We start from the raw sequence: 23232 nt of genomic DNA on the forward strand, positions 1-23232 counted from the left end.
CAGAATCAGTGTGAACAAGCCACTGAATGAGCACCAGAACCCCCCCAAGCTCCGCCCACCTGCCAGCCCCCTGGGCTCTTCACCGCCCCACCTTCACCCCGCCCCCTCCCGGCAGGGTCGTTATTTCACCCATTTTCTAGATGAGGATGCTGAGACTCGGGGACAATGACACATGGCTAGGAAGAACAAGGGCTTTCTGGGGTCCTCCCCCGCCCAAAATGAGCCCCCTCACCTGTATCTCCTTGACTTCCAGGGACAGGAGGGTGTACAAGGCCTCCGTGGAAATCCAGGCCAGCAGGGCCAACCCGTGAGTGGTGCTTCCCGTCCTATCCCCCTCCTGCCCTGAGTGGGGTGGTAGAGGAGCAGAGGGGGAATTAAAGAACTGGGCCTTTTAAAGCTTAAAGGGATCCTCCCTGCAGGAGGGCCTGGGGCAGCCCATTCTGGTTTCTCCTGCCCTGACCCTGGGGGCACCCCCAGAGCCTGCACCCCCAAACCCCTCCCCACACCTCCCCCCTCCAGGCGGAGACTGGCCACCCTCCCCAGGAGAGAATCCTGGGGCTGCCTTGCGTCATCTCACCTTGGTTTGCAGGGGCATCCGGGACCCCGGGGACGGCCGGGCCCCAAAGGATCGAAAGGGGACGAGGTAAGAGGCCCTGACGTCCACAGGGAAGGGAAAGAGACTGGCCCAGGCACACAGCGCAGGGGAGGGAGGGCTGGGGGTGCTGTGAGAAAGAGAGGGAACCACAGGGAGGGGCCCTGCAGGATGTGGCCTGGCCAAGATCCCTTCAAACAGCCTGAGGGAGGGGGGATGACCAGCCCCATTTATAGGGCCTCCCGGAGGGAGACCACCTGTCAGGTCAGCCAGCGGTATTTGAACCCAGGGCTGTCAAGATCCAAAGCTGGCCTCTCTTTCCACCATGCCACACTGTAGAATGAGAAAACTGGGAGAAGTGAAGTGAGGGGGTGTGGAGGAAGACCCGGGGCTGGTGATGCCCGTGGAAGAATTCAGAGGCGGTGGAGAGGAGTTTCCTGCCTTGTACCCAGGGCTCCTGCATCTGCCTCCACTGAGGTTGGGCCAAGGCTGCCTTAATGCCCTCAACTTCCCCCCAGGAGTGCACCCCTCCACCCGCAGAGCCACCCCCCACCCCTCAGGAATAGCCAAACCCATGGGGATTAAACAGACCAGCCAGCCGTGGGCTTCACTCCCACCAGGAAGTTGCCAGGGCCCGGAGCCTCTGCAGCAGGGTTGCCAGTGAGGGCCCAGGACCCAGGGTTAGTGACAGCCTCGACCTTGGGCTTCTGAGTTAGGCTGCTTGGGCCCATTTGCAGATTCAGATGCCAAGGCCCAAGAAGTGGAGGGGCAGGGCCCGGCTACAGAAGGGCCCCCTTCCAGAGCGCCTAGTGTTCTGCACCTCCTCCAGGAAGCCTTCATTATGTGCCCCTTGATTTTTCAGGGACCAAAGGGAAAGCAAGGCAAGGCTGGGGGACCAGGACGGAGGGGGATCCAGGTGAGTGACTCCCAGCTTCTCCTCTCCCACCCACCTCCCTGCCCTCCCCAGAAGCCCTCACCAGCTTCTTATTTACCACCAGGGCCTGCAGGGGCTGCTGGGGCCTCGGGGCGTGGTGGGGAGACAGGGCCCCGAGGGTGTCGCTGGACCAGATGGGCTTCCTGGCCGGGACGGTCAAGCAGGACAGCGGGTGAGCAGGACTTGGGGTTAAGAGACAGTGTCTCCATTTGAGATGAGGTGTGTGCGTGGTGGGGTGCCATAGGCCATGGGCCGGGAGGAGCGCGTTTGGAAACTTGGATGGGCAGAACCAGCATATCCAGAAGTCTCCTGCATGGGCAATGGCCTCATCCCTTGGGACCTGGGACCTGGGACTATGGCCCATCTCACTGTCTCTCCTCCATGCCAGTACCCAGAGGGTCATGCCCTGTCCAGCAAATAGAGCTTCCGGTTTTTAAGACCCTTCCCTTCCCCACCCATTTGTCCCGCTGGTCCAGCCATCCTCACACACAGGCAGTATGACCTCCATCCCTCAGTTTAACCTCCAGCTTCACCCAGGGTTCACCCAGGTTTTTGTTTTGTTTCGTTTTGCTTTGTTTTTTCTTTGGCTACGTTGGGTCTCCGTTGTTGCACGCGGGCTTTCTCTAGTTGCGGAAAGCAGGGTCTACTCTTGGTTGCAGTGTGCGGGCTTCTCATTGCGGTGGCTTCTCTTGTTGTGGAGCACGGGCTCTAGGCGCACGGGCTCAGTAGTTGTGGCACATGGGCTTAGTTGCTCCGCGGCATGTGGGATCTTCCCGGACCAGGGCTTGAACCCATGTCCCCTGCACTGGCAGGCGGATTCTTAACCACTGCGCCACCAGGGAAGCCCTTCACCCAGGTTTTGAGTCATCCTGCCTCCTTGGCTGCTTGTTTCCTGAAACATGAAAAATCCTCCTCTGCTCTCTTTCTTCACAGGGGGAGCAGGGAGACGATGGGGACCCTGGCCCCATGGGCCCTGCTGGGAAGAGAGGAAATCCAGGTGTGGCTGGCTTGCCTGGAGCACAGGGGCCCCCAGGATTCAAGGTCAGACACTTGTTAATCCCCTTACCCGCCCTCCACCCTTTCTGCCTTGGTACTAACTATAATGACACCGACTGCAGTGCTGATGTGAGCGCCCATGTCCCAGGGCCTGTGTGAAAATGGAGTCCTCTTTCTCAGGGGTCCCTCCCCAAGCTTAAACTTGACTCAAAGGATAGTTATCCAGGGAGCTGTAATACTGCCCCCTACCAGGCCCTTGACACTGTCAACTATTTGTTGAGTTGTCCATGGGCGCCCTCTTGTGGGCCTTTGTGGAACAGTGCACGTTGCTGGCTCTGAGACCCTCCAAGGCATCTTTTTAGAAAGTTTCCTTGAGTGGTGGCGGAGGCAGCCAGGAGTCAGTCTGAGCCCAGGGCTAGACACTGAAGGGAAGATTGAGACGAATGAATCAAACGGGGCTCTCGCCCTCTCTGAGCTTGAGGTTTAGTTGGAGAGAGGTTGGAACCCTCCATAAAGACAGCTGGCAGAGGGAGAGATGGCCTTGGCCCGTGGAGGATTTAAATGAGCAAGGAGGGCCAGCGTGAATGGAAGTGTGGAGGTGGGGACTGCATGGTCTGTTGGGAAGAAACAATGAAGAGGAGAGGCGTGTGGGAGAGTGGACGGAAAGTGGCCCCTGAATGCCAGAGTAAGAAAAGAGACTTTCCCCTTAAGGAGGCTGAAGTTTTGAGCACCCCTCCGCCACCCCCAGGCCTATGCCTGTTGCCCCAGCACCCGGAGATGTTAACTGACCCTGTGGAGTGGTTGTTCAGCGCCTCCCCTCTCATCGAGCCATTTATCTCCCTTTGATTGGTCATCTTGGTGTATTTCTTTAAGGGTGAAAGTGGGTTACCCGGGCAGCTGGGTCCCCCTGGCAAACGAGGGACGGAAGGCGGAACGGGGCTTCCTGGGAACCAGGGGGAGCCTGGATCCAAAGGCCAGCCGGTGAGTGAGCCCCAGGGAACACACGTGTTCACACACACAGACCCAGAAACCACCTTCCTGCTCTGTGACGAGGGCAGACCAATACCCTCTGTGGGCACAGATACCATTCTGCCTCCCCTGCGTGCGGGCTTGGGGGTGGAAAAAAGCTGAGAAATGAGATATGTGTGGTCCCTTCAGAATGAGGAGAGGTGATTCCAACCGGAACTCTAAATAGCCTTCAACAGCCTTGTATCTATTAGAGAAATTGCATCTATAGTTTAAAAACTTCCCACAAAGGCTCAGATGACTTCACTGGTAAATTCTAGTAATTGTTTATGGAAGAAAAAAATACCAATTCTGCATAAACTCTTCCAGAAAATTGAAGAGGAGGAATATTTCCCAACACATTCTATGAGGTTAGCATTACCTTGATGTCAATGCCAGATGAGGACATTACAAGAAAAGAAGACTACAGACCAATATACCTCATAACTATAGATACAAAAATTGTCAATACAATTTTAGAAAAATGAATCTAAGAATACATTAAAAGGATTGTACATCAAGATCAAGTGAGGTTTATCCCAGGAATGCAAGGATGGTATAACATTTGAAAGTAAATCAATGTAATTCACCATATTAGCAAGCGAAAAAAGAAAACCCAATTAATCATCTCAGTAGGTGCAAGAAAAGTAATTGATAAAATCCAACTCCATTTCTGATAAAATTTCTCAACAAACTTGGTAGACCAAGGAACTTTCTCAACTTAATAAAGGGCATCCATGAAAAATCTATATTTAACATCATACTTAGTAGTGAATGACTGGGACTTCCCTGGTGGGGTAGTGGATAAGACTACACACTCCCAACGCAGGGGGCCCGGGTTTGATCCCTGGTCAGGGAACTGGATCCCACATGCATGCCGCAGCTAAGAGTTCACATGCTACAACTAAGGAGCCAGCGTGCCTCAACTAAGGAGCCGGCAAGCTGCAACTAAGGAGCCTGCCTGCCACAACTAAGACCCGATCCAACCGAAAAAAAAAAGATAGTGAATGACTGAATTCTTTCTCCCAAAGAGCAGAAACAAGTCAAAGATATCTGTTCTCACTACTTCTATTCAACATTGTATTGGCAGTTCTAGCCAATGCAGTAAGGCAAGAAAAATAAATAAAAGACATTCATATCAAAAAGGAAGACATGAAACTTTTCATCTGTAGACAAAATGGTTGTCTACATAGAAAACCCAATAGAATCTACAATAAAGCTACTAGAATAAGGGAGTTTTAGCAAGATAGCAGGACACCAGCTCAATATACTCAAATGACTTGTATGTGCTAGCAAGAAGCAATCAGAATTGGAAATCTAAAGAGCAATACTATTTACAATAGCATAAAAATATGAAATCCTTAGAGATACACATGACAATAGGTGTATAAGACATGTACACTGAAAAACTATAAAGCATTGTTGAGATAAATTGAGGAAGATCTAAATAAATGGAGATATTTACTGTGTTTATTGGTCAAAAAACTCAATATTGTTAAGATGTCGATTTTCCTCATGTTGGTCTATAGATTCAACACAATCCCAATCAAAATCCCATCAGGTTTTTCTTGTAGAAAATAACAAGCTACTTCTAAAATTCATTTGGAAATGCAAAAGACCTAGAATAACCAAAACAACTTGGAAAAAGAAGAACAAAGTTGAAGGACTAACAGTAGTTGATTTCAAGACTTACAAAGCTACAGGAATCAAGAAGGTATGGTATTGCCATAAATATACTAACGGATCAAAGGAACAGAAAAAAGAGTCCAGAAATGTATTCATTCATATACAGACAACTGATCTTTGACATAGGTGCAAAAGTAATTCAGTGGATACAGAATAGTGTCTTCCAGCAATGGCTCCAGAACAATTGGATACTTCATACTGTGTACAAAAATTAACTCAACATGGATCATACACCTAAAAATAAAACCAAAAGGGCTAAAACTTCTACAAGAAAATGTAAAAGAAAATCTTTGAGACCTTGGGTTATAAAAAGATTTCTTAGAAATGACACCAAAAGCATGATGCATAAAAGAAAATCTGATAAATTGGACATCAATGAAATTTAAAACTTTGGCTTCTCAAAAGGACACTGTTAAGAGAATGAAAAGATAAGACACATACTAGGAGAAAGTGCAAAGTATACGTCTTGTGAAGGATTTATAGCCAGAATATATAAAGAACTCTCAAAACTCAATAGTAAGAAAATAAGCAGCCCAATTTTTAAAATTAGGCCAAAGGTTTGAGTAGACACTTCAAAGAAGCTATACAGGTGGCAAATAAGCACATGAAAAGATCAATATCATTAGTCATTCGGCAAATGCTCATTATAACCACAATGAGATGCTACTGCACACCTTTGAATTTGAATGGAGAAAATTTTTAAAGACTGATCATACTGATCCTTGGCAAGGATGTGGAGCAATGGGAAGTCTTGTACTCTGCTAATAGGAATGTAAAATTGTACAACCACTTCGGAAAACAGTTGAGCAGTTTCTTTAAAAGTTAAGCAACAGGGCTTCCCTGGTGGCGCAGTGGTTGAGAGTCCGCCTGCCGATGCCGGGGACACGGGTTTGTGCCCCGGTCCGGGAGGATCCCACATGCCGCGGAGCGGCTGGGCCCGTGAGCCATGGCCGCTGAGCCTGCGTGTCCGTCCGGAGCCCGTGCTCCGCAACAGGAGAGGCCACAACAGTGAGAGGCCCACGTACCGCGGGGAAAAAAAAAAAGTTAAGCAATATGGGCTTCCCTGGTGGTGCAGTGGTTGAGAATCCGCCTGCCAATGCAGGGGACACGAGTTCGATCCCCTGGTCTGGGAAGATCCCACATGCCATGGAGCAACAAAACCCATGCGCCACAACTACTGAACCTGTGCTCTAGAGCCCGTGAGCCACAACTACTGAGCCCGCGCTCCATGAAGCCACACGCCTAGAGCCCTTGCTCCACAATGAGGGAAGCCACTGCAGTGAGAAGCCCGCACGCCGCAACGAAGAGTAGCCCCCGCTCACTACAACTAGAGAAAGCCCGCACACAGCAACGAAGACCCAACACAACCAAAAATAAATTTAAAAAATAGTTAAGCAACAACGAACCATATAACGCAGGCCTCTGGAATTATAACCTTATCTGAATCTAGCACACTCCACAACATCTGTGTGACTTTGAGCAGGTTCCTGCCCTCTCTGAGTCTTTATTTCCTGGTCTGTGAATAGGCACATTGTGTCTCCCCAGGCTGATGTGGGAACACACATGCATGGTGGTGCATGCAAAGTGCCTGACACATAGCAGGCCCTCAGTTTTTAGGGGTTACTTTGAGGGGCCCATTCCTCAGTAGAGCCTTTGGGATGGGTTGGGAAGTCTACAGGTCCTTCCACTGTCTTCCTTGAAGACCTGGGACAGGAGATCCTGAGCGTTCTAGAGCATCCCCTGTGGAAGCCCTGATCTGGCCTCCGCTTTCCCCTTTGACAGAAGGCACAGGCTCCTGCCCCGCTGGAGTCCAGGCTGACCTGGTGTCTGCTCTGTGAGCCATTCACACTCATCGCTTCGAGGTGGAGTGGCTGATATCCCTGCAAGAAGGCAGGCCCAGGGGTCCTGCATGACTACCCAGGCACCCTTCTCATCCTGTTCTCCCCACAGGGTGACTCTGGTGAGATGGGATTCCCAGGAATGGCTGGCCTCTTCGGACCCAAGGTACAGATTCCCATTCTACACTGTTCCTCTTGGGGCCCCATCCATCCACCTGCTTGTTCATTTATTCATTTATTCACTCAACAAATATTTCTTGGGCATTTGCGGCGTGGGCTGGAACGCAGCCAGGGTCTAGCATGAGCACCTGTGTCTCCCAGCACTCACATTCCAGCAGACCAGGGTCTAGCATGAGCACCTGTGTCTCCCAGCACTCACATTCCAGCAGACCAGGGTCTAGCATGAGCACCTGTGTCTCCCAGCACTCACATTCCAGCAGACCAGGGTCTAGCATGAGCACCTGTGTCTCCCAGCACTCACATTCCAGCAGACCTGGGTTCCAAACCCAGCTCCACAATTCAACTGCTCTGTGCCTCAAGCAAGTTACTTGGTCTCTCCAAGCCTCAGTTTTCTCAGCTATAAAATGGGTATAATAGCAGCAAAGGGCTGTTACAATTAAGACCAGAGGCCCGCACCATTTAGCGCCGAGCCAGCTCTCTGGCACCTGCTGAATAATTGTGCACATTTGTTACTCTTCCTGGAGGCTCTCAGGTAAGGCGTCTCTTGACAAGGAGGGCAAAGGTTGGCCAGACCTCGGGTGGCAGAGCGCTGGAGCCCTCGCCCAGTGGCCGCCCAGACACAGCAGCCCTTCCTCTGCCTTCTGCAGGGCCCCCCAGGAGACATTGGCTTCAAAGGCATCCAGGGCCCTCGGGGGCCTCCTGGCTTGATGGTGAGTCCTCTCCCTGTCTATCCCAGCAGGGACAGTTATCCGAGGCCCAAGGCTGGCCAGCCATCAGCCGGGGGGCCGCCACTCCTCCTGTTCCTTCGGCATCGAGCCCTTCTGCCCACAATCTTCACTCCTGTTTCCATACCTTTGCTCATGCCGTTCCTGCCACCTGCGCTGCCATCCTTTCCCCTTTCACTGCTCCCCCCGTCCACTGGTGCCTCCCCCCCCCCACAAGGCACATAGGACGGGCTCAGGAGACGCATGGCCTGGCCCCCTTGAGGACGTCTCCCTTCCATCCCCTTGGGACACTCAGGCTGCCCTCTACCCTCCTGTCCCTGTGACTATATTCCCCAGGCTCTGGGAAAAGGACACACAAGCCTTTCTCTCTCCTTTAGGGGAAGGAAGGCATCATTGGGCCCCTAGGAATCCTGGGACCTTCAGGACGGCAGGTATGTGCAGGGGGCTGGCCAGGAACACCGCTGGGGCGAGACTGTGACCCAGGGCCAGTCTGAGCCTCAGTTTCCCCCATCTGGGGCATGGGGCTTCCCCTCTGAGCCCCCTCTCACTGGGCCATGGTTTATTGCAGGGTCCGAAGGGCGACAAAGGCAGGCGAGGGGACTTGGTGAGTGGATGGGCTGGGGACAGTATGGCAGGGGGTACGGCAGGGTTGGGCTGGGGCAGGGGGCAGGCATGGCTCAGCCTGGTCCTCTGACTCTTTCTCCCTGCTTCTGTCCCCCCTCTAGGGATTGCAAGGTCCGAGGGTGAGTGGGCTGCGGTATGAGGGCTGGGGGGACAGGGGAGTGGGAGGGGCGGGCACTCTGGGTTCCCCTGCCCATGACCAGGCATGTCCTTGGGCACGTTTTTCCCTGTGGGCCTCAATCTGCACCTGGGCCACCATCGTGCCCGGGTCTCAGGTCTGCTGGAGGAGGCCCGGGCTGGGTGGGGGGATGAGAGGCCTTTGACCAGGGCCTCATTGTTCTCCTCTTCCTCCAGGGTCCTCCCGGTCCCAGAGGGCAGCCCGGCCCACCGGTAGGTAGCAGTGTGCCTGGTACCCCTTGAACTGCAGGGCAGCAGGTGGGATTCCTCTGAATGAAACCCAAGGCTGTGCTGGCAGCGTTCACAGGACTGGCCCTGACTTCAAAGGCCAGGCCAGGCCTCCGGGACAGTGTGGCACAGCCCTGGTAGGGCCAAACAGAGACCAGCGTGGTGGGTTCTCTCACGCCCCGACAGCCCCCATCAGATACAGACCCAGCCTCTTCTTTTGCAGGGTCCTCCAGGGAGCCCTATTCACTTTGTAAGTTGGAGAACATTCTCTGTTGCCTGCGTGGGGTAAGGCCTGGGGGTTGGTGTCGGGGGCAGGTGGCGGCAGTGGACCCCTCTCTGGCCAAGGTGGCCCTAAACTGCCCACGTCCTTTTGCCGCTCCATACTGGATCCTGGACCCTGAAGCAGCAGAAAGAGCCCTGGGCTGAGAGGCAGGATACCCAGCTTTTAGTCAGAATGCACCCCTGACTATGAACCCAGGAAGACCTCCCACCGCTGGCTCCGGGGTCCTGTCGGTACACTGTACAGATCCGTTGGCAACTCTTTAAGGTTCTGTGTGTGTTGGGAAGCGGGGTTCCCCGCACCAACAAGCAATGTTGGGGACACACCAGCTGGGTGTCCTACAATTCAACTCAATCCTGACACTACTTGGAGTTAGCATCAGATTCTACAGGTTGAGGGCTCAGTCCTACAAGATTGCTGCTGGCTCCCCCATCCCCCAATCCCCATGTCCCTCACCATCCCCCCCTCGCCGCCCCCCTTCAGATTTGCCAGTGGCAAATCCAGGTGTCACCTGGGCTTCTGGCCAACTGGCTGTAAACCAGAGGTTCCCACCATGCCCTCCTGGGGTTCCGTTAATTTGCTAGAGCGGCTCACAGAACTCATGGAAACATTTTACGTATTAGATTGTTGGTTTATTATAAAAGGCTGTCACTGAGGAACAGCCAGATGGAAGATGTGCATAGGGCAAGGCACAGGGAAGGGGCACGAGCTCCCCTGTTCTCCCCGAACCTCCGTGTGTTCACCAACCTGGAAGCCCTCTGAACCCGGTCCCTTTGGGATTTTATGCAGACTTCATTACACAGACATGATTGATTAAATCATTGGCCACTGGTGATCGACTCAGCCTCCAGCCCCCTCTCCCCTCCTTGGAGACTGTGGACCGTAACTGCAAGTTCCAACCCTCTGATCACACGGTTGGTTCCACCAACCACAAGCCCCCATCCTTAGGTTACTTACGAGCAGTCCAAAAGTCACCTCATTAATATAGCAAAAGAGACCCTATTCCAGGAGATTCCAGGGCTTTTAGGAGCTCTGTGCCAGGAACGGGATTGAAGACCAAATATATATTTCTTATTATAAATCATAATATCGCAGAGTCCTTCCAGCTCAGATTCTGAGTCCAAAGAGGGCCGGCGGTCAAGGTTGCAGGTTGGGGCCCCTGTGTTCCTCCCTGGTGGGTACCCTGGCCTGTATGAAAGCATGGCCCCCTCCCAAGCCCTCTGACAATTCCGTCTCCATTTCACCACGGTGATGATTGACTGTTAGAAGCAGGCCCTGACAGCGTCCGGGGAGCGGCCAAGGGGAAGGGCTGAATGGAGGAGGAGCCCTTGGGCCGTAAGCTGCTCTGAGTCCCTGTTCTTCTCCCCTCTCTGCTGCTCGCTGCCCATCCCTCTGCCTCGCCCATAAAAATGGAATGACAGCCCTGGCCTCTCCCTCTACACTTTTCCTTCTTCATTCAGTAAGGAAGCCAGCTAGGAGGAAGTGAAGAGATCTAAGAAAAACCTTCTCCCTCTGAAAAAATGGGAAATGAGAGGGTTTTGAGTTTTTTCGAATAATAACTAATATATTCAGTGCTTGTTACACGCCAGACAGCATTAGAAGTGCTTTTCCCGTATCAACTCATTTATTCCTCTCAACAGTTCTGAGAGAGTTTTATTGTCACGCCCATTATCAGGATGAGACAACTGAGGCAAAGAGAGGTGAAGCAACTTGCCCAGACTGTGCAGTTAGTAAGCAGCAAGGCTGGGATTTGAACTGGAGAAGTACCTCCAGAGTCCTCGCCCCAGACCCCAGTCCTGCGCTTTACTCACTGTCAGATTCTCCCCCTCACTGTTTTCACGGCAAGACCATGGCTATGCTTCTGGCAAGCCCAGTGCCAGGGATGGAGCTACAAGTGTTCGTGAGACAGTTACAGTGCAAGCCAAAGGGGAGACACGGGGACTGTAGAGAAAGGGGTCCACACCCAGCCTGGGGGCAGAAACGTCAGGAAAGAGTTCCCGTGGCAGCTGGCATCTACAGGAGGAGCGTAGGGCAGGGTTTCTCAACTGCAGCGCTGTTGACATTTGGAACCAGGTGATTCTTTGCTATGAGTGATTGTCCTGTGGGTTGTAGGATGTTCCGCAGAATCCTCCACCCACTACATGCCAGTAGCATCCCCTCCTCCAGTTGTGACAGCCCCTGAAGTCTCGAGATATTGCCAAATGTCCACTGGGGGCAGCGTCTCCCCTGGTTGAGTACCACTGGAATAGTAAATGGAACGGTGGAGGGAGGGAAGAGGCAACGGGAGCAGCACGTGCAAAGGCCCAGTGGCTAGATAGAGCATGGTACTTGGGAACTTAGAAGTACAATAGTGTGTCTGGTGCACGGAGCACACGTGGGAGAGAGAAGAGAGGCAGGGCCAGAGACCGCAGCACTCAGTCCAGGTCTTATAGCCATGCTGAGGAGTTTGGACTTAATCCTGAGGGTGTTGGAGCACTATGGAAGTGCCTAGAGGAAGGGAGCGGAAGGGCCTGTTTGCAAGGGGAAGAAGGACAGAGTTGCACCAAAGGCATGCTGTTGGCCACGATCCCGCCGGGGAAGCGGGGGTGGGAGGCCTCTCGCTGAGACCCTGGAGCACCCGCTTGGTGGGTGTGTGGAGACCAGGAGATACACCCTGTCTTCTCCCCGCACAGCAACAAGATGACCTTGGGGCAGCTTTCCAGACGTGGATGGACGCTAGTGGAGCACTGAGAGCAGAGGTACCACCAGGGGCCCTGCCCACATGGGGTCCCTTCCTGGGGGAAACGGAAATGATGGCCCATGTGTGGTCAGTGCCCTCCACGTGGCCTGCACTGAGTGATTCACGGCCAGAGCAGGGGCCAGAAACAGGCCTGAGCCTTTTCTCTTTCCTCCAGAGCCCTTTCCTCCTGAGTCAGGAAGAGATGCTCAGCTGGGTCCAGAGCCCACAGCAGCTTCCGTGGTTCAGTCCCACAACCCACCAGGAGCAGGAAGCTCGTTGTCAGTCCACAGGCTCTGTTAAGACCCTGGCCGGTGATCAAGTCAGCCCCAGGATATGAGGCTGAGCAGGGCCTCGGGTGTCCTCTAGTCAAGCCCCGTCAGGAGTGCCCTTTGCTGCTTTGCCTCCTTCCCACGATGGGGAGCTCACTACCTCCCAGCTCAGACCTTCAGACATTTCCATTTGTGCCCTGAGCAGCATGCTGGGGAGAGGTGATGCCGAGGTGACTCAGGGCTCATGATCCAGGGGGAAGGGCAGATGGAAAGGCCCGTTATCTTCCTTCCATTCTGGGGGTCAGTGGAAAGTCCTTCACCAACCCCTTCCCGAGGGATTTGGGACCACTCCCTTGACTCCTCGCTCACGGGGACCTTGCTGTTCTGCACAGGAACCAGGCTGACCCTCTACTCCTCTCAAGCCTCCAGGCCCTCCTGGCAGATCTGCCCCCACCTGTCCCTGGTCCCCAGTCTCTTTATTTGTTCAGTGGAGGGAGACCCAAGTGTGCCCCCTGCTGGGAACTCAGATGTCTCCTCAGTAGCAAGAACTTGGGGCTGTGGAGGCTCGGACCTCCGGCCAGGCCAGGACCTCAAGAGGCCGATGGCCACCCTCTCTCCCCACGACAGGGTTACAGCCATCCGGACCGGCTGGTGCTGGACCAGGGAGGGGAGATCTTTAAAACCTTACACTACCTCAGCAACCTCATCCAGAGCATTAAGACGCCCCTGGGCACCAAAGAGAACCCCGCCCGGGTCTGCCGGGACCTCATGGACTGTGAACAGAAGATGGTGGATGGTACGAGGGCCTGTGGGGTCTCAAGCGAGGGCTTCCTGCCCCAGGGGTGGGGCAGGGCGGGGCAGGGGGTTCCGGGAGGAGCTGGGGGGGATGGTGCATTAGAGTCTCCACTCCACTGGGCCAAGTTTCTGTCCTTGGGGAGGCAGTCATTTATTCACCCAACAGACAGTCACAGAGCCCTACGATGTGCCAAGTGCTTCTGCTTCCTGGGGTGTGGGGATATAGTGGGAAACACAGAGGAGTGGTCCCACCCTTCCAGAGCCCACAGATCCACAAGCTGTCCCATTTCCGTGCAATGGGACAAGAGCTGTGGCAGACAAAGCCCCCAGGGCCAGGAGGGGACCCCATCATAGCTTCCCTGCAGAGCCAGGATTTCCCCTTTCTGTCCGCACCTCATCCAAGTCTCTTCTCTCTCTGTGAGCTGATGTGGTGCCGTGGAAGGACCACAGTTTTAGAGGCAGAGAGACCGGAGTTTGAAGGTCAGCCCTGCCTCTGACCAGCTCTCTGAGCTGGGCAAGCCACCCTTCTCTCCGCTGATCAAGAAGGTGGACAAGTGGCCGGCTGTCCTACTCTTTCAGCTCTGGGGCCTTTGGCTCCCTTGGAAACCCAAAGGGGAAACCAAGTGCCGGCAGAAGTGCCTCGTTGATGGGGTAGAAGCCCTGACTCCCACCAAGCTCTAGGAGGATCACTAGCCTTGGCGGCGAAACCATTCAATTAAACGATCCCTAAATCCCTTGGGCAAGTGACTCAGCCTCTGTCAGCCTCAGTTGTCCCCTCTGTAAAATGGACGCTACCCAAGAGCGACATAGGCAAGGGCTCCACCACGTGGCCCCTCCGGGGACTCTGCCACCTGTGAGCTCTGCCCAGAGGGTTTCCTTCCATCTCTGCGGCTCATAGAATCCCTTTTCTGCTCACCCTCCCCGACTTCATGTCCAGCTGGGGCTCAGCGGGTCACAGGGTGTGGGGTCCACCTGCAGAACCAAGCCCCGGGTTCCTCCCCACATATATATATGCCACCCCCATCCCATGCTGCCTGCAGGTACCTACTGGGTGGATCCAAACCTTGGCTGCTCGTCCGACACCATCGAAGTCTCCTGCAACTTCACACACGGTGGACAGACGTGTCTCAAGCCCATCACAGCCTCCAAGGTACCCATCTGCTCCCAAGTCCCCACTGGAGGGCCCTCTCTACACCCCCCTGCCCCCTGCCCTGGACCACAGCCCCCCCAGGTTTGAGACTGAGCCTTGACTATCTTGCTACATGGCCTTGAGAAAGTCATCTCCTCTTTCTGAATCCCAGTTCCTCATCTGTACACTGGGGATGAATTGTTCAAAATCCATGGTTTCCAAACCCTTCTGAGTTATGTGATCCCATTGGTTCTTTCTTCAAATAGAACTTTCTGCCTAATATCTAAAATAGCGGAGTTAGCCAAGCTGGCCTGGCTTGGACAGCCGTGACCATCAGCACAAAATAAATCAGTGCGATGCTCATCTGGGATATGTGTTCCGGGGTTGTATATGCAAATATGTAACTCATGTTTAGTGCCCACTTACCACGTGCCAGTCTCCGGGCTGAGAATTTTCTCTGTACCGTCACCCCCACTTCTATTATCGATAACCATAGAAAAATGAATTTGTTTGCAAATTAAGTCTAGTTTCAATAAATTTGATTATTTACATAAGTGCAGCAAGAAGAGTGATTGACAGCATAGGCTCCTTGCTGCTTTGCTGGAACCTTTCTTAACGAGTCTCAGATTGAACTTTCAAAAGCCTCTCCAGGCCAGGAAGCCGAGCCAAGAACTTACCATCAGACTTTGCCTGGAATACTTAGAGACTTGGGTGAATTTCTCTCTTCTTAAAGTCCTCAAAATATCCTGAGATTCCTGTACCTGCCAGGAAGTGACCTTCCTTACTCACCTGGTAAGGCTGCTGGGAACCCTGTAATCAAGGTAACAGACTGATTTTTCTAAGGGGCTTTATTGGCTCCATAACCTTAGTTCCTTAAGTGATCTGGTCATATCTGAGTCTCTTTATGTCTCTCTCAAATATGACATTCCATTCGTAGCCCTGGGGATAACCAGTATTTCCAATCGTGTCCTGTTACAAGGAGAATAGATTCTCATTGAACTTCTGCAAGTAATTATACTGCCATGAGAATACTCACCAAGAGCTTCTGAATTCTAGAAGGGTCAGGTGGGAGAAACAGCAGTTGTTTCATCTTTGTTCACAAAGGTGTACTTCACCAAATGGCTGTAATGCATTGCTAGCTTAAGAGAAAAGTTTTCCTTAAATGTGGAAACAGAGATTAAAAGAACTGCCAGTGTTTCCAAAAAAGTCATAAAAAGTTATAATCATCCCCATCAGTTCATTCAGTCCTATGTAATTCATCCTCGATCTTGATCTTTTGTTAGCAGTTTCATGAATCCAGTTTTCCCTTAGAGTTCTATAAATTCTTACCCATTCAATGGTATGATTTAAAAGTTATCAGAAACCTGTACTTGTCAGAGTCCTTTCCATGAATCTCCTTGAAGATGAAGCACTTTTGCAAAGGAGTAAAACAATAATTATAAATGATAAAAGACTGACAAAAGAGTGACATTTTTAAATGCCTGTGGTTAAAGATCTGATGAGAGTTCATTATGATGCAGTTGACAAGGAAATTTGGTTATTTCTGTGACACACAACATTTTAAGATGATAGCTGGAGTTATAGATGGATAACATAACATATCAGACTTTTAGGAATTCCATATTATTTCTGGAACACCATATTAATAACATATACCCATTCAAGGATATCCATAAAGAGAAGGTGTATTTCTTATTTGACAATGTTTCCCATGTGATTTAACATATCAAATAAGCCTAATTAGTTTAATGTTTCTCTTTTTATAAGGAAAGAGATGGATCTTTTGAGATGTTCCAACGATCCTCTGGAAAATCCCAGTTACTTCCAAGTCAAAAAGTCTTCATTTAGAACTTGATTTTGGGAAGTCTGTCAAAAATATCAAAGGTTTTGGACACTTGACTAAATAGAATCACAGAGCATTATGAAAAAGTGCCTAATTATCTACTTAGCCAAAGTGACAAAGGATTTTAAAAGCAAATACAGATGGTTACATAGTTGTGAGAAAACTTAGCTCTTTTGATATTGAGAAAACTGTGTCTTCTAGGTAACTAAAGACCTCATTAAGGCAACATGAAGCACAGGAAATTATTTTGATAAAACACAAAATCTTTGCTTTCTAGCCAGATTACTTAAAAGGTAAAGAAAAACTTTTCATAATCTCTTAACAGGAGCAGACCAATGCTCCAAGAAAACTTTGTCCTTATAGCAGATGAAGAAAATTACATAAGCACATTATTGATATTAAAGCTTATTTTTTTGAAAAAAACTCTTATAGTAACAGTCCAATTTTAGCCAACTTGACCACACTAAGTAAAATTCTTTTTCTCTCTCCTGACAATATGCTTAAACTACCTCCAAAATCTTCATTAGACAGTAGACAAAGTCAGCCATCATCCCAAGCTAATTTTCTTTTGTAATAGAGATAACACGGATTTATTTGACTAGTAAACCCTGTAAAGTTATTTATCTGCAGTATATTTAATGCTGATAACTATGAAGACATACCTATTTTAATTAAAACAAACTTAGACTGGCTTTTATTTACCAAAGATTATCCCAGATCATGTGAACTTGAAAAACATTTGGATTAGTTTCTATATTTCTGAGTTTTAGGAATACCTAATTCATAAGTGCTTTTTTTTTTTTTTTTTTGGTACGCAGGCCTCTCACTGTTGTGGCCTCTCCCGTTGCGGAGCACAGGCTCCGGACGCGCAGGCCCAGAGGCCATGGCTCACGGGCCCAGCCGCTCCACGGCATGTGGGATCTTCCCGGACCGGGGCACGAACCCGTGTCCCCTGCATCGGCAGGCGTACTCTCAACCGCAGCGCCACCAGGGAAGTCCATAAGTGCTTATTTTTAAGCCAGTTAAACAGAGCTCTTTTACAAATTAATTTTGACAATACCATTCAGAGGTAGAGAGAAAGAAAAAAGTCACATATACATCCAGAGACTTGCATAAACACACAGAGACACTGAGATGCTATAGCTTCCACTCCAAAATTTTAGCCATGAATCAGGTACAACAATATAAAACTTACTAGTCTGTAAATAACATTTGACTCCAAATTGTGTCTGACAGGCAGAACAAAGTTACCTGCTCCAGTGACTAATGCTTTTTACTAGTATTTGTGGAGATGACTTTTAAGATGTGTATTTGTTCTTGACAAGTAATATTAAGGAGGCTGTGGACTAGATTTTGAGTAAGAGAGCTTGTATAGCAGTTTGTATTTTAAGAGGCCTCTTCCCCCTCATTTTTTTTCTTCAGCCTCAGGCAATTGTGGGTAGAGTTTTAGTTACCTCCTGGGGTGTTTCCATTTCAAAGATTTAATCTTCAAGGGACAGAGAAAAAAATGTAAATTTTCTTCCAGGAGTTTTAATGCCTTTTGTATGGTTTTGGCAGTTCCAATAAAATGTTGTAGTACCACCCTATAATTAGGGGAGTGTGCTCTAAAAATAATTCTCTGCCCATCAGCAGGACTAGCATCTTGGCAGTCATGGTAACAAAAAAATAATAATAATAATTCTTTGGGTCAAATGGGGCCTCTTCAGAGTTGAAAATGAAGAGGGGTCATTTAGATCGCCACGACCATGGAAATGGTAAACCCGCTGGACCGTGCCAATTTTGCGCAGCAGGAGATGGCCCTCATCTTAATGTTTTCCATTCACCGTGAGCCTTAGCAGTGATCACTGTGATGGAAGGATGCAACCATGCCAGGAGTAAACATCCAAAAAGAGTAAGGACCCTGGTAGAAGATCAGTGGCTCTAGGGCCCTTTGCCTTCCCTGATCCCTCTTCCTCATCCTAGATGCCTGGATGACCCCATCAACTTTTCCCTTGGCAGCAGGGACACCTTATAAGGTGTCTTTCTTAGTTCTGCTGAGGGGAAAGCCGAGGGGGCTGAGGAAACAAGCATATAGCCCGGATGGATCTTTAAGAAAATTATGGATTTTAGGGTCTTTAGAGGTATTGGCCAGTTGTTGAATTTTGGCAGCCTTGAGTAACGATTGAGAGCCTATAACAAACAAAAATACCAGAATAGCCAGTTAGTTCCCCTCTCTCCTTCCTGCTACATAAAATATTTAAGAAAAATTTGAATTTCAGTTCAAGTATAGTTTTTTATCTCAGTTTCTACTTCTCGATTTTCTCCTGTTATCTTAAACTGACGTGTTGTTACTGGAAAATTTTGGATGGCATCACTGTGAACCATCTTCATAGCTCGCTGCTTTCCTTCCCAGGGGGTTCCAAGAGACCTCTCTGGGACTGAGGTCTGCTTCTACGAGCATGATATGCACGGGGTCTTTGGGAAAAGCCCTTAGGCCTCTAGTGTCATACCAGAGCCTTGGCATGTTGGTATATCCCCAGGATGCTTCCATGGGGTTTTGCATTTATCAAGGAGCTGGTGCACCTCCTCAGGGTTCTTAGGAGGTGCTGGCATCAGATTTTTAGGCCATTTATATTTGCCCAATAATTTTTTTTAACATCTTTATTGGAGTATAATTGCTTTATAATGGTGTGTTAGTTTCTGCTGTATAGCAGAGCGAATCAGCTATACATATACATATATCCCCATATCTCCTCCCTCTTGTGTCACCCTCCCACCCCTCTAGGTGGTCACTGCCCATTAATTTTTTTAGGAACATCACACCAGGGATGGGACCCATAATATCCCATTGGGTCAGGGATGAAGAATGACAGCAATGAGTGAAGTTTTGACACAGAAACCATAGATCTCTGTTGTGTTTTCCTTCTGGAGGTCCACTGGTTTCCAGTTGCAAGGCTATTTCACTCTTCTGGATTACGACATGTGGTCCAGGCACAACCACCAACTCAGTGGTCCTAGGTGGAGGTCTCCCATCCTCCTCACCTACAGGAATATATCCCTCCTGCCTTCAGCCGAGAGCCTTTCCTTGGGCAGTGACTTAGCCTTGTGCTCCAGTTCACTTTCCTTAACTCTTCCCTTGAGTCATGGAGGACCCTTACTCACATTAATAGTCAGTTAAGGCCTTTATAATTAGTGGTCTCAGTGGCTAGTTAGAGCCTATGGCCTTGATCACACTGCTCTGGGGAGATCATTGGATTACCATGGCAGCTGTGACTTTTTGGATTGGATACCGTAGCAATATGCAAAAGCACTTAGCAGTGAGACAGACCCCCAGCAAGCAGTGCTCCTTCCGCAGATGGTGATACCCACCTGAGTTAGGTGTTTAGTAAGCAAGTTGCAGGTAAAGCGCATCCCATCCATTGATTGCAAGGGCGGTCGTGCAGTCCTGCCAACTACACCAATCGTTGTGTGCTGGTCTCAGCCTATAAATAACCAGTGCTGTGGCTGGACCAGCCCTCGCAGTTCTTATTACGATTGCAAGATGCCTTTCAGCAATAACCACCAGGAAACTTTGCAAAACTAAAGTTTTATTATTTACAGGACCTGGAAATTGCACAGCCCACCTGGGGGCCACACTACAAGGTCATGGGAAGAGAGAGAGAAAGAGAGCGAGAGCGCGTGCGTGGGCCTGGGGTTCTGCTTTTATTGGGGTGGGGGGCTGTTAGGGTTTTGCAGGCTCATTCTTTAGTGGTGAATTTAAAATATAGGAGCCAGAATTTAAAGCATGGGGAGAGAAAAAACAAGTAGCCCAAACGGTCAGTTATTGAAATCAATCCAGAGCTTTAAAACAAAGGAGGCTCAGTGCCTGGAGGTGGCCTGACTCTTTATCTAGTCCTGTGGCTGGCAAGGTATTTATTTGAGATAGTCTTTGAAGTGGATGCCTCTTTGAATGGATGCCTCAGCGATCAAAGCTTAAGTCAGGCACTTGCGCCAGAAAAAAAGAGAAAACCCAACTGTCAGGACTTAACGTACTGCCACTTAAGCCCGAAACCCTGTCCTGTTGTTTGTTGTCAGGTCTGCCCTTTCCAGCTGCCTCACCCTACCCCGCCTGCAGCTTGGGACTTAGAAACATGGGGAAGGCACTTCTCATTTCCACTGCCCACTAAGAGCCTCTCACTCTTGGGCAAGATCCTCTTCCTCTGTGAGCCTCGGTATCCCAGCTCAGCTCCAGAGATCCCTCCCATACGGTGCATTAGGACCCTCGCATTTCTGGCTGGAATCAGGCAGACCTCAGTTCTTTCCCTTCCTTGTTACTCCTTGGCTGTGGGACTGGCTCACACAGACCTCAGTTTTTCTGTCTTTCGAGTGAGTACAGCTCTGGGAGCATGGCTGGGAATTGCTTACCAGGAAAGGGCTTATCCCTGGACCTTCCAGAGGAAGGTAAGGAATTCTGAGAGCTGTGGGCAGCCCAGCCCGACCCTGCCTCACTGCTGTATCTCCTCCACAGGTGGAGTTTGCCATTAGCCGGGTCCAGATGAATTTTCTGCACCTGCTAAGCTCTGAGGTGACACAGCAAATCACCATCCACTGCCTTAACATGACTGTGTGGCAGGAGGGCACCAGGCAGAGCCCAGCTAAGCAGTCTGTGCGCTTCCGGGCCTGGAACGGGCAGATCTTTGAAGCCGGGGGTCAGTTCAGGCCAGAAGTGTCAATGGACGGCTGCAAGGTAAGTCTTGGGGCCCCTTACAGGCCCCTCATGCATAGACAGGTAGGAAAACGTGTTCTTATATAGTAACAACTTTATACTATAGTATATTAGTATGATACATATAATGTTTACCTTTGAGTTTTATAAAATTGCTTTTATTCACTTTTCTCCCTGGGAAACTTCTGAGGGAAGGTCTGGGCTGGTAAAAATTCTACCAGCCGGTAGATGCTGTGCTTATTTACAAGGCTGCTTATAGAAGGATGTATCTGTACTCCTCTCTCTGCCCCTGCCCTGCCAGGCTAATTTCTTCTCTTAACATTCTGGTTGTCTTCAGAGGCCTAAAACAGGGTGGGTTGTAGGGGAAGAGGGAGACAGAAAGTCATCCAAAAAACCAGTTTCACAAAATTAGACAAAACCAGTAATGCACAGTGTTACTGAGGATGAGGGGAAACCAACACTGCCACACAAAGCTATTTGGAAAAATTAAAGCTAAATTGGTAGAGGCTTTCGGAACAGCAGCCACATGTATATTTCCAATATATATCCAAAGCCTTACAAATGTACCTACCCTTTGACCCCGCGAATCTTACTTCTAGGATTTGTTCTAGGGAAGTAACTAAAAATGTGCACAAAAGTTTAGCTACAGTGATACTCACGACCGCTTCTCTTTTAAGAATCAAAATGGCGGAAGCAATCTAAATGGACACATACAGGTCACTGAAACAGTGAAATGCCACGTGGACATTAAAAATTGTGAAGAAGGATGAGGGAGAAATGCACTTGATATACGATGAGAACTGTGATGGATATACATGTCCCCGTTTCCCTCTACCCGCAGGTCCAGGATGGCCGCTGGCATCACACACTCTTCACCTTCCGGACCCAGGACCCCCAGCAGCTGCCCATTGTCAGCGTGGACAACCTCCCTCCTGCCTCATCAGGGAAGCAGTACCGCCTCGAAGTTGGACCTGCGTGCTTCCTCTGACCTCTGACTTCCTGGCTTCTCTCGGCCTCGACGGGGAGGGAAGAGGAGGGTACCTAGGGGCAGGTGGGCCCCTAGGAGAGGCAGCTCACCTGCCCAAGGATCCTTGAGCAGACCCCAGCTGTTGTCTGCCCAGTAGAAGAGGCTGAGGGAGGGGTAGCAGGGCACGGGGTATCCTTGGGAACGACTCATCCCAGCTCAGCCCCAAAGACCAACCAAAGAGCCAGACAGAGCAAGCCGGGCCCGCAACCTGCCTGAGCCCCGCGGCCTGTCTCCCAGCTCTGCGGCCACCCCCTTCCCTGCTCAGCTTCCTTCCCAAAGAGCCCCACGTTCCAGCCAGCTTGAGGGAAGGGGGCATCTCGTCAGCTGGCCCCTGCCAGGGAGCTTTGATGTGCAATATTAGAGAGGAGACATGAAAAAAGGAGAAAAGGAAAGAAAGAAGTATATATATTTTATTTAAACAAACGCAAAGAAGGTGCGTTACTATTTTTTTTTCACCTGGGAAAGAGGTGAGAAGGTGAGAGAGAGCAGCCAGGGGGTGGGAAGTGATGGATGCCGAGAGGGAGAGGTGAGATCCTCGGGGCTGGGGGTGCCCACGTCTGCTACCTCCCACTGTGAAATCGCTGGTGCTCACAATTTTCTCGTAGCGTATGTGATTTTTTTAAGGAAAAAAAAAAACCTATTTAAGATTCTGAAGGTGCTACCAGTTTTGCCACAGACTTTGAAGAAACATTTGGATGTGGGGTATCATCCACGTTTTTCTCTCTCCTCCAAATGACAAAGTTTGGGGAATTCTTAAAATTTTCCTAGCATCACCCTTGTGCTCATTGCATAATCTGTTAAGGAGGGCGGGGGGAAGAAGGTAAAAAGAAAAAAAAAAAGCAAAGCAAAAAAACAAAAAGAAAAAACAACCAGAAACAGAAGTAGAAAAGATTTACCTTTTAACTTACGGACTTTGAAATGCTTGTCCTCTTAAGGCAGGGGGAGGCCTGAGGATGAAGGATTTTAGTTTGGCCTTTCTTGGTCCTGGAGGGAAGTTAGGCTTGTCTTGGAGGGTATGATCTAGACTGGAGAGTCCTGACCTTGCAGATTTGACCTTGAAGAAACCAGTTAGGAGAACGGCACTGGGTCAGGGCTGGCCTTGGAGGTGGCATGTAAATATGGACCCATCTCATGATGAAGCCACAGACCATCCCCTAAGGTCCTCCATTCCTGGAGCTTGTCCTTCCAAGATGCAGTCATCACTCTTGCTTTTTCATCGTCATTCAGTTCTGTAGAAACCCAGCGCCATTAGCTCCAAGTATAAATGTGGGCTGAGGAGAAAGGCTTATTACGGGAATCTCCGAGTTCAGCGTGGCAGGGCTCTTCAGGGTAATCTGAATTGTCCTGCCTCAGCGAACCAGTCAGTGTCCAGGCTGGATTTTGCAGTCATTTTAACTATGGAATTATTTTTGTAGAAGGGGAAATTTTATGTGAAAGTCTATTTGTGTCTTTTTTTTTTTTCTAAAGTGTCTCTTTGGGAATTGGATTCGATTTTCATTATTTA

General features: G+C 50.0%; 1 protein-coding gene across 1 annotated transcript in view; it reads left to right on the top strand.

Moving 5' to 3' along the window:
* COL27A1 (collagen type XXVII alpha 1 chain) overlaps window positions 1-23232 on the top strand; it is a 144170-nt gene that overhangs the window by 120710 nt on the left and 228 nt on the right. Inside the window, exons 45-62 of the mRNA XM_024762185.1 lie at window positions 254-307; window positions 590-643; window positions 1455-1508; window positions 1591-1698; window positions 2460-2567; window positions 3396-3503; window positions 7164-7217; window positions 7879-7941; window positions 8334-8387; window positions 8525-8560; window positions 8682-8699; window positions 8932-8967; window positions 9206-9232; window positions 11935-12000; window positions 12878-13046; window positions 14086-14195; window positions 20504-20722; window positions 21543-23232. The exon at window positions 21543-23232 is cut by the window's right edge and continues 228 nt beyond it. Of these exons, the coding sequence (XP_024617953.1) occupies window positions 254-307; window positions 590-643; window positions 1455-1508; window positions 1591-1698; window positions 2460-2567; window positions 3396-3503; window positions 7164-7217; window positions 7879-7941; window positions 8334-8387; window positions 8525-8560; window positions 8682-8699; window positions 8932-8967; window positions 9206-9232; window positions 11935-12000; window positions 12878-13046; window positions 14086-14195; window positions 20504-20722; window positions 21543-21689 (1485 nt within the window). The 3' untranslated portion in view covers window positions 21690-23232. The remainder of the gene's footprint in view (window positions 1-253; window positions 308-589; window positions 644-1454; window positions 1509-1590; window positions 1699-2459; window positions 2568-3395; window positions 3504-7163; window positions 7218-7878; window positions 7942-8333; window positions 8388-8524; window positions 8561-8681; window positions 8700-8931; window positions 8968-9205; window positions 9233-11934; window positions 12001-12877; window positions 13047-14085; window positions 14196-20503; window positions 20723-21542) is intronic.

This window comes from Neophocaena asiaeorientalis, unplaced genomic scaffold (genome assembly GCF_003031525.2).
Source record: "Neophocaena asiaeorientalis asiaeorientalis breed wild unplaced genomic scaffold, Neophocaena_asiaeorientalis_V1.1 scaffold78, whole genome shotgun sequence".
NCBI classification, from domain to species: Eukaryota; Metazoa; Chordata; class Mammalia; order Artiodactyla; family Phocoenidae; genus Neophocaena; species Neophocaena asiaeorientalis.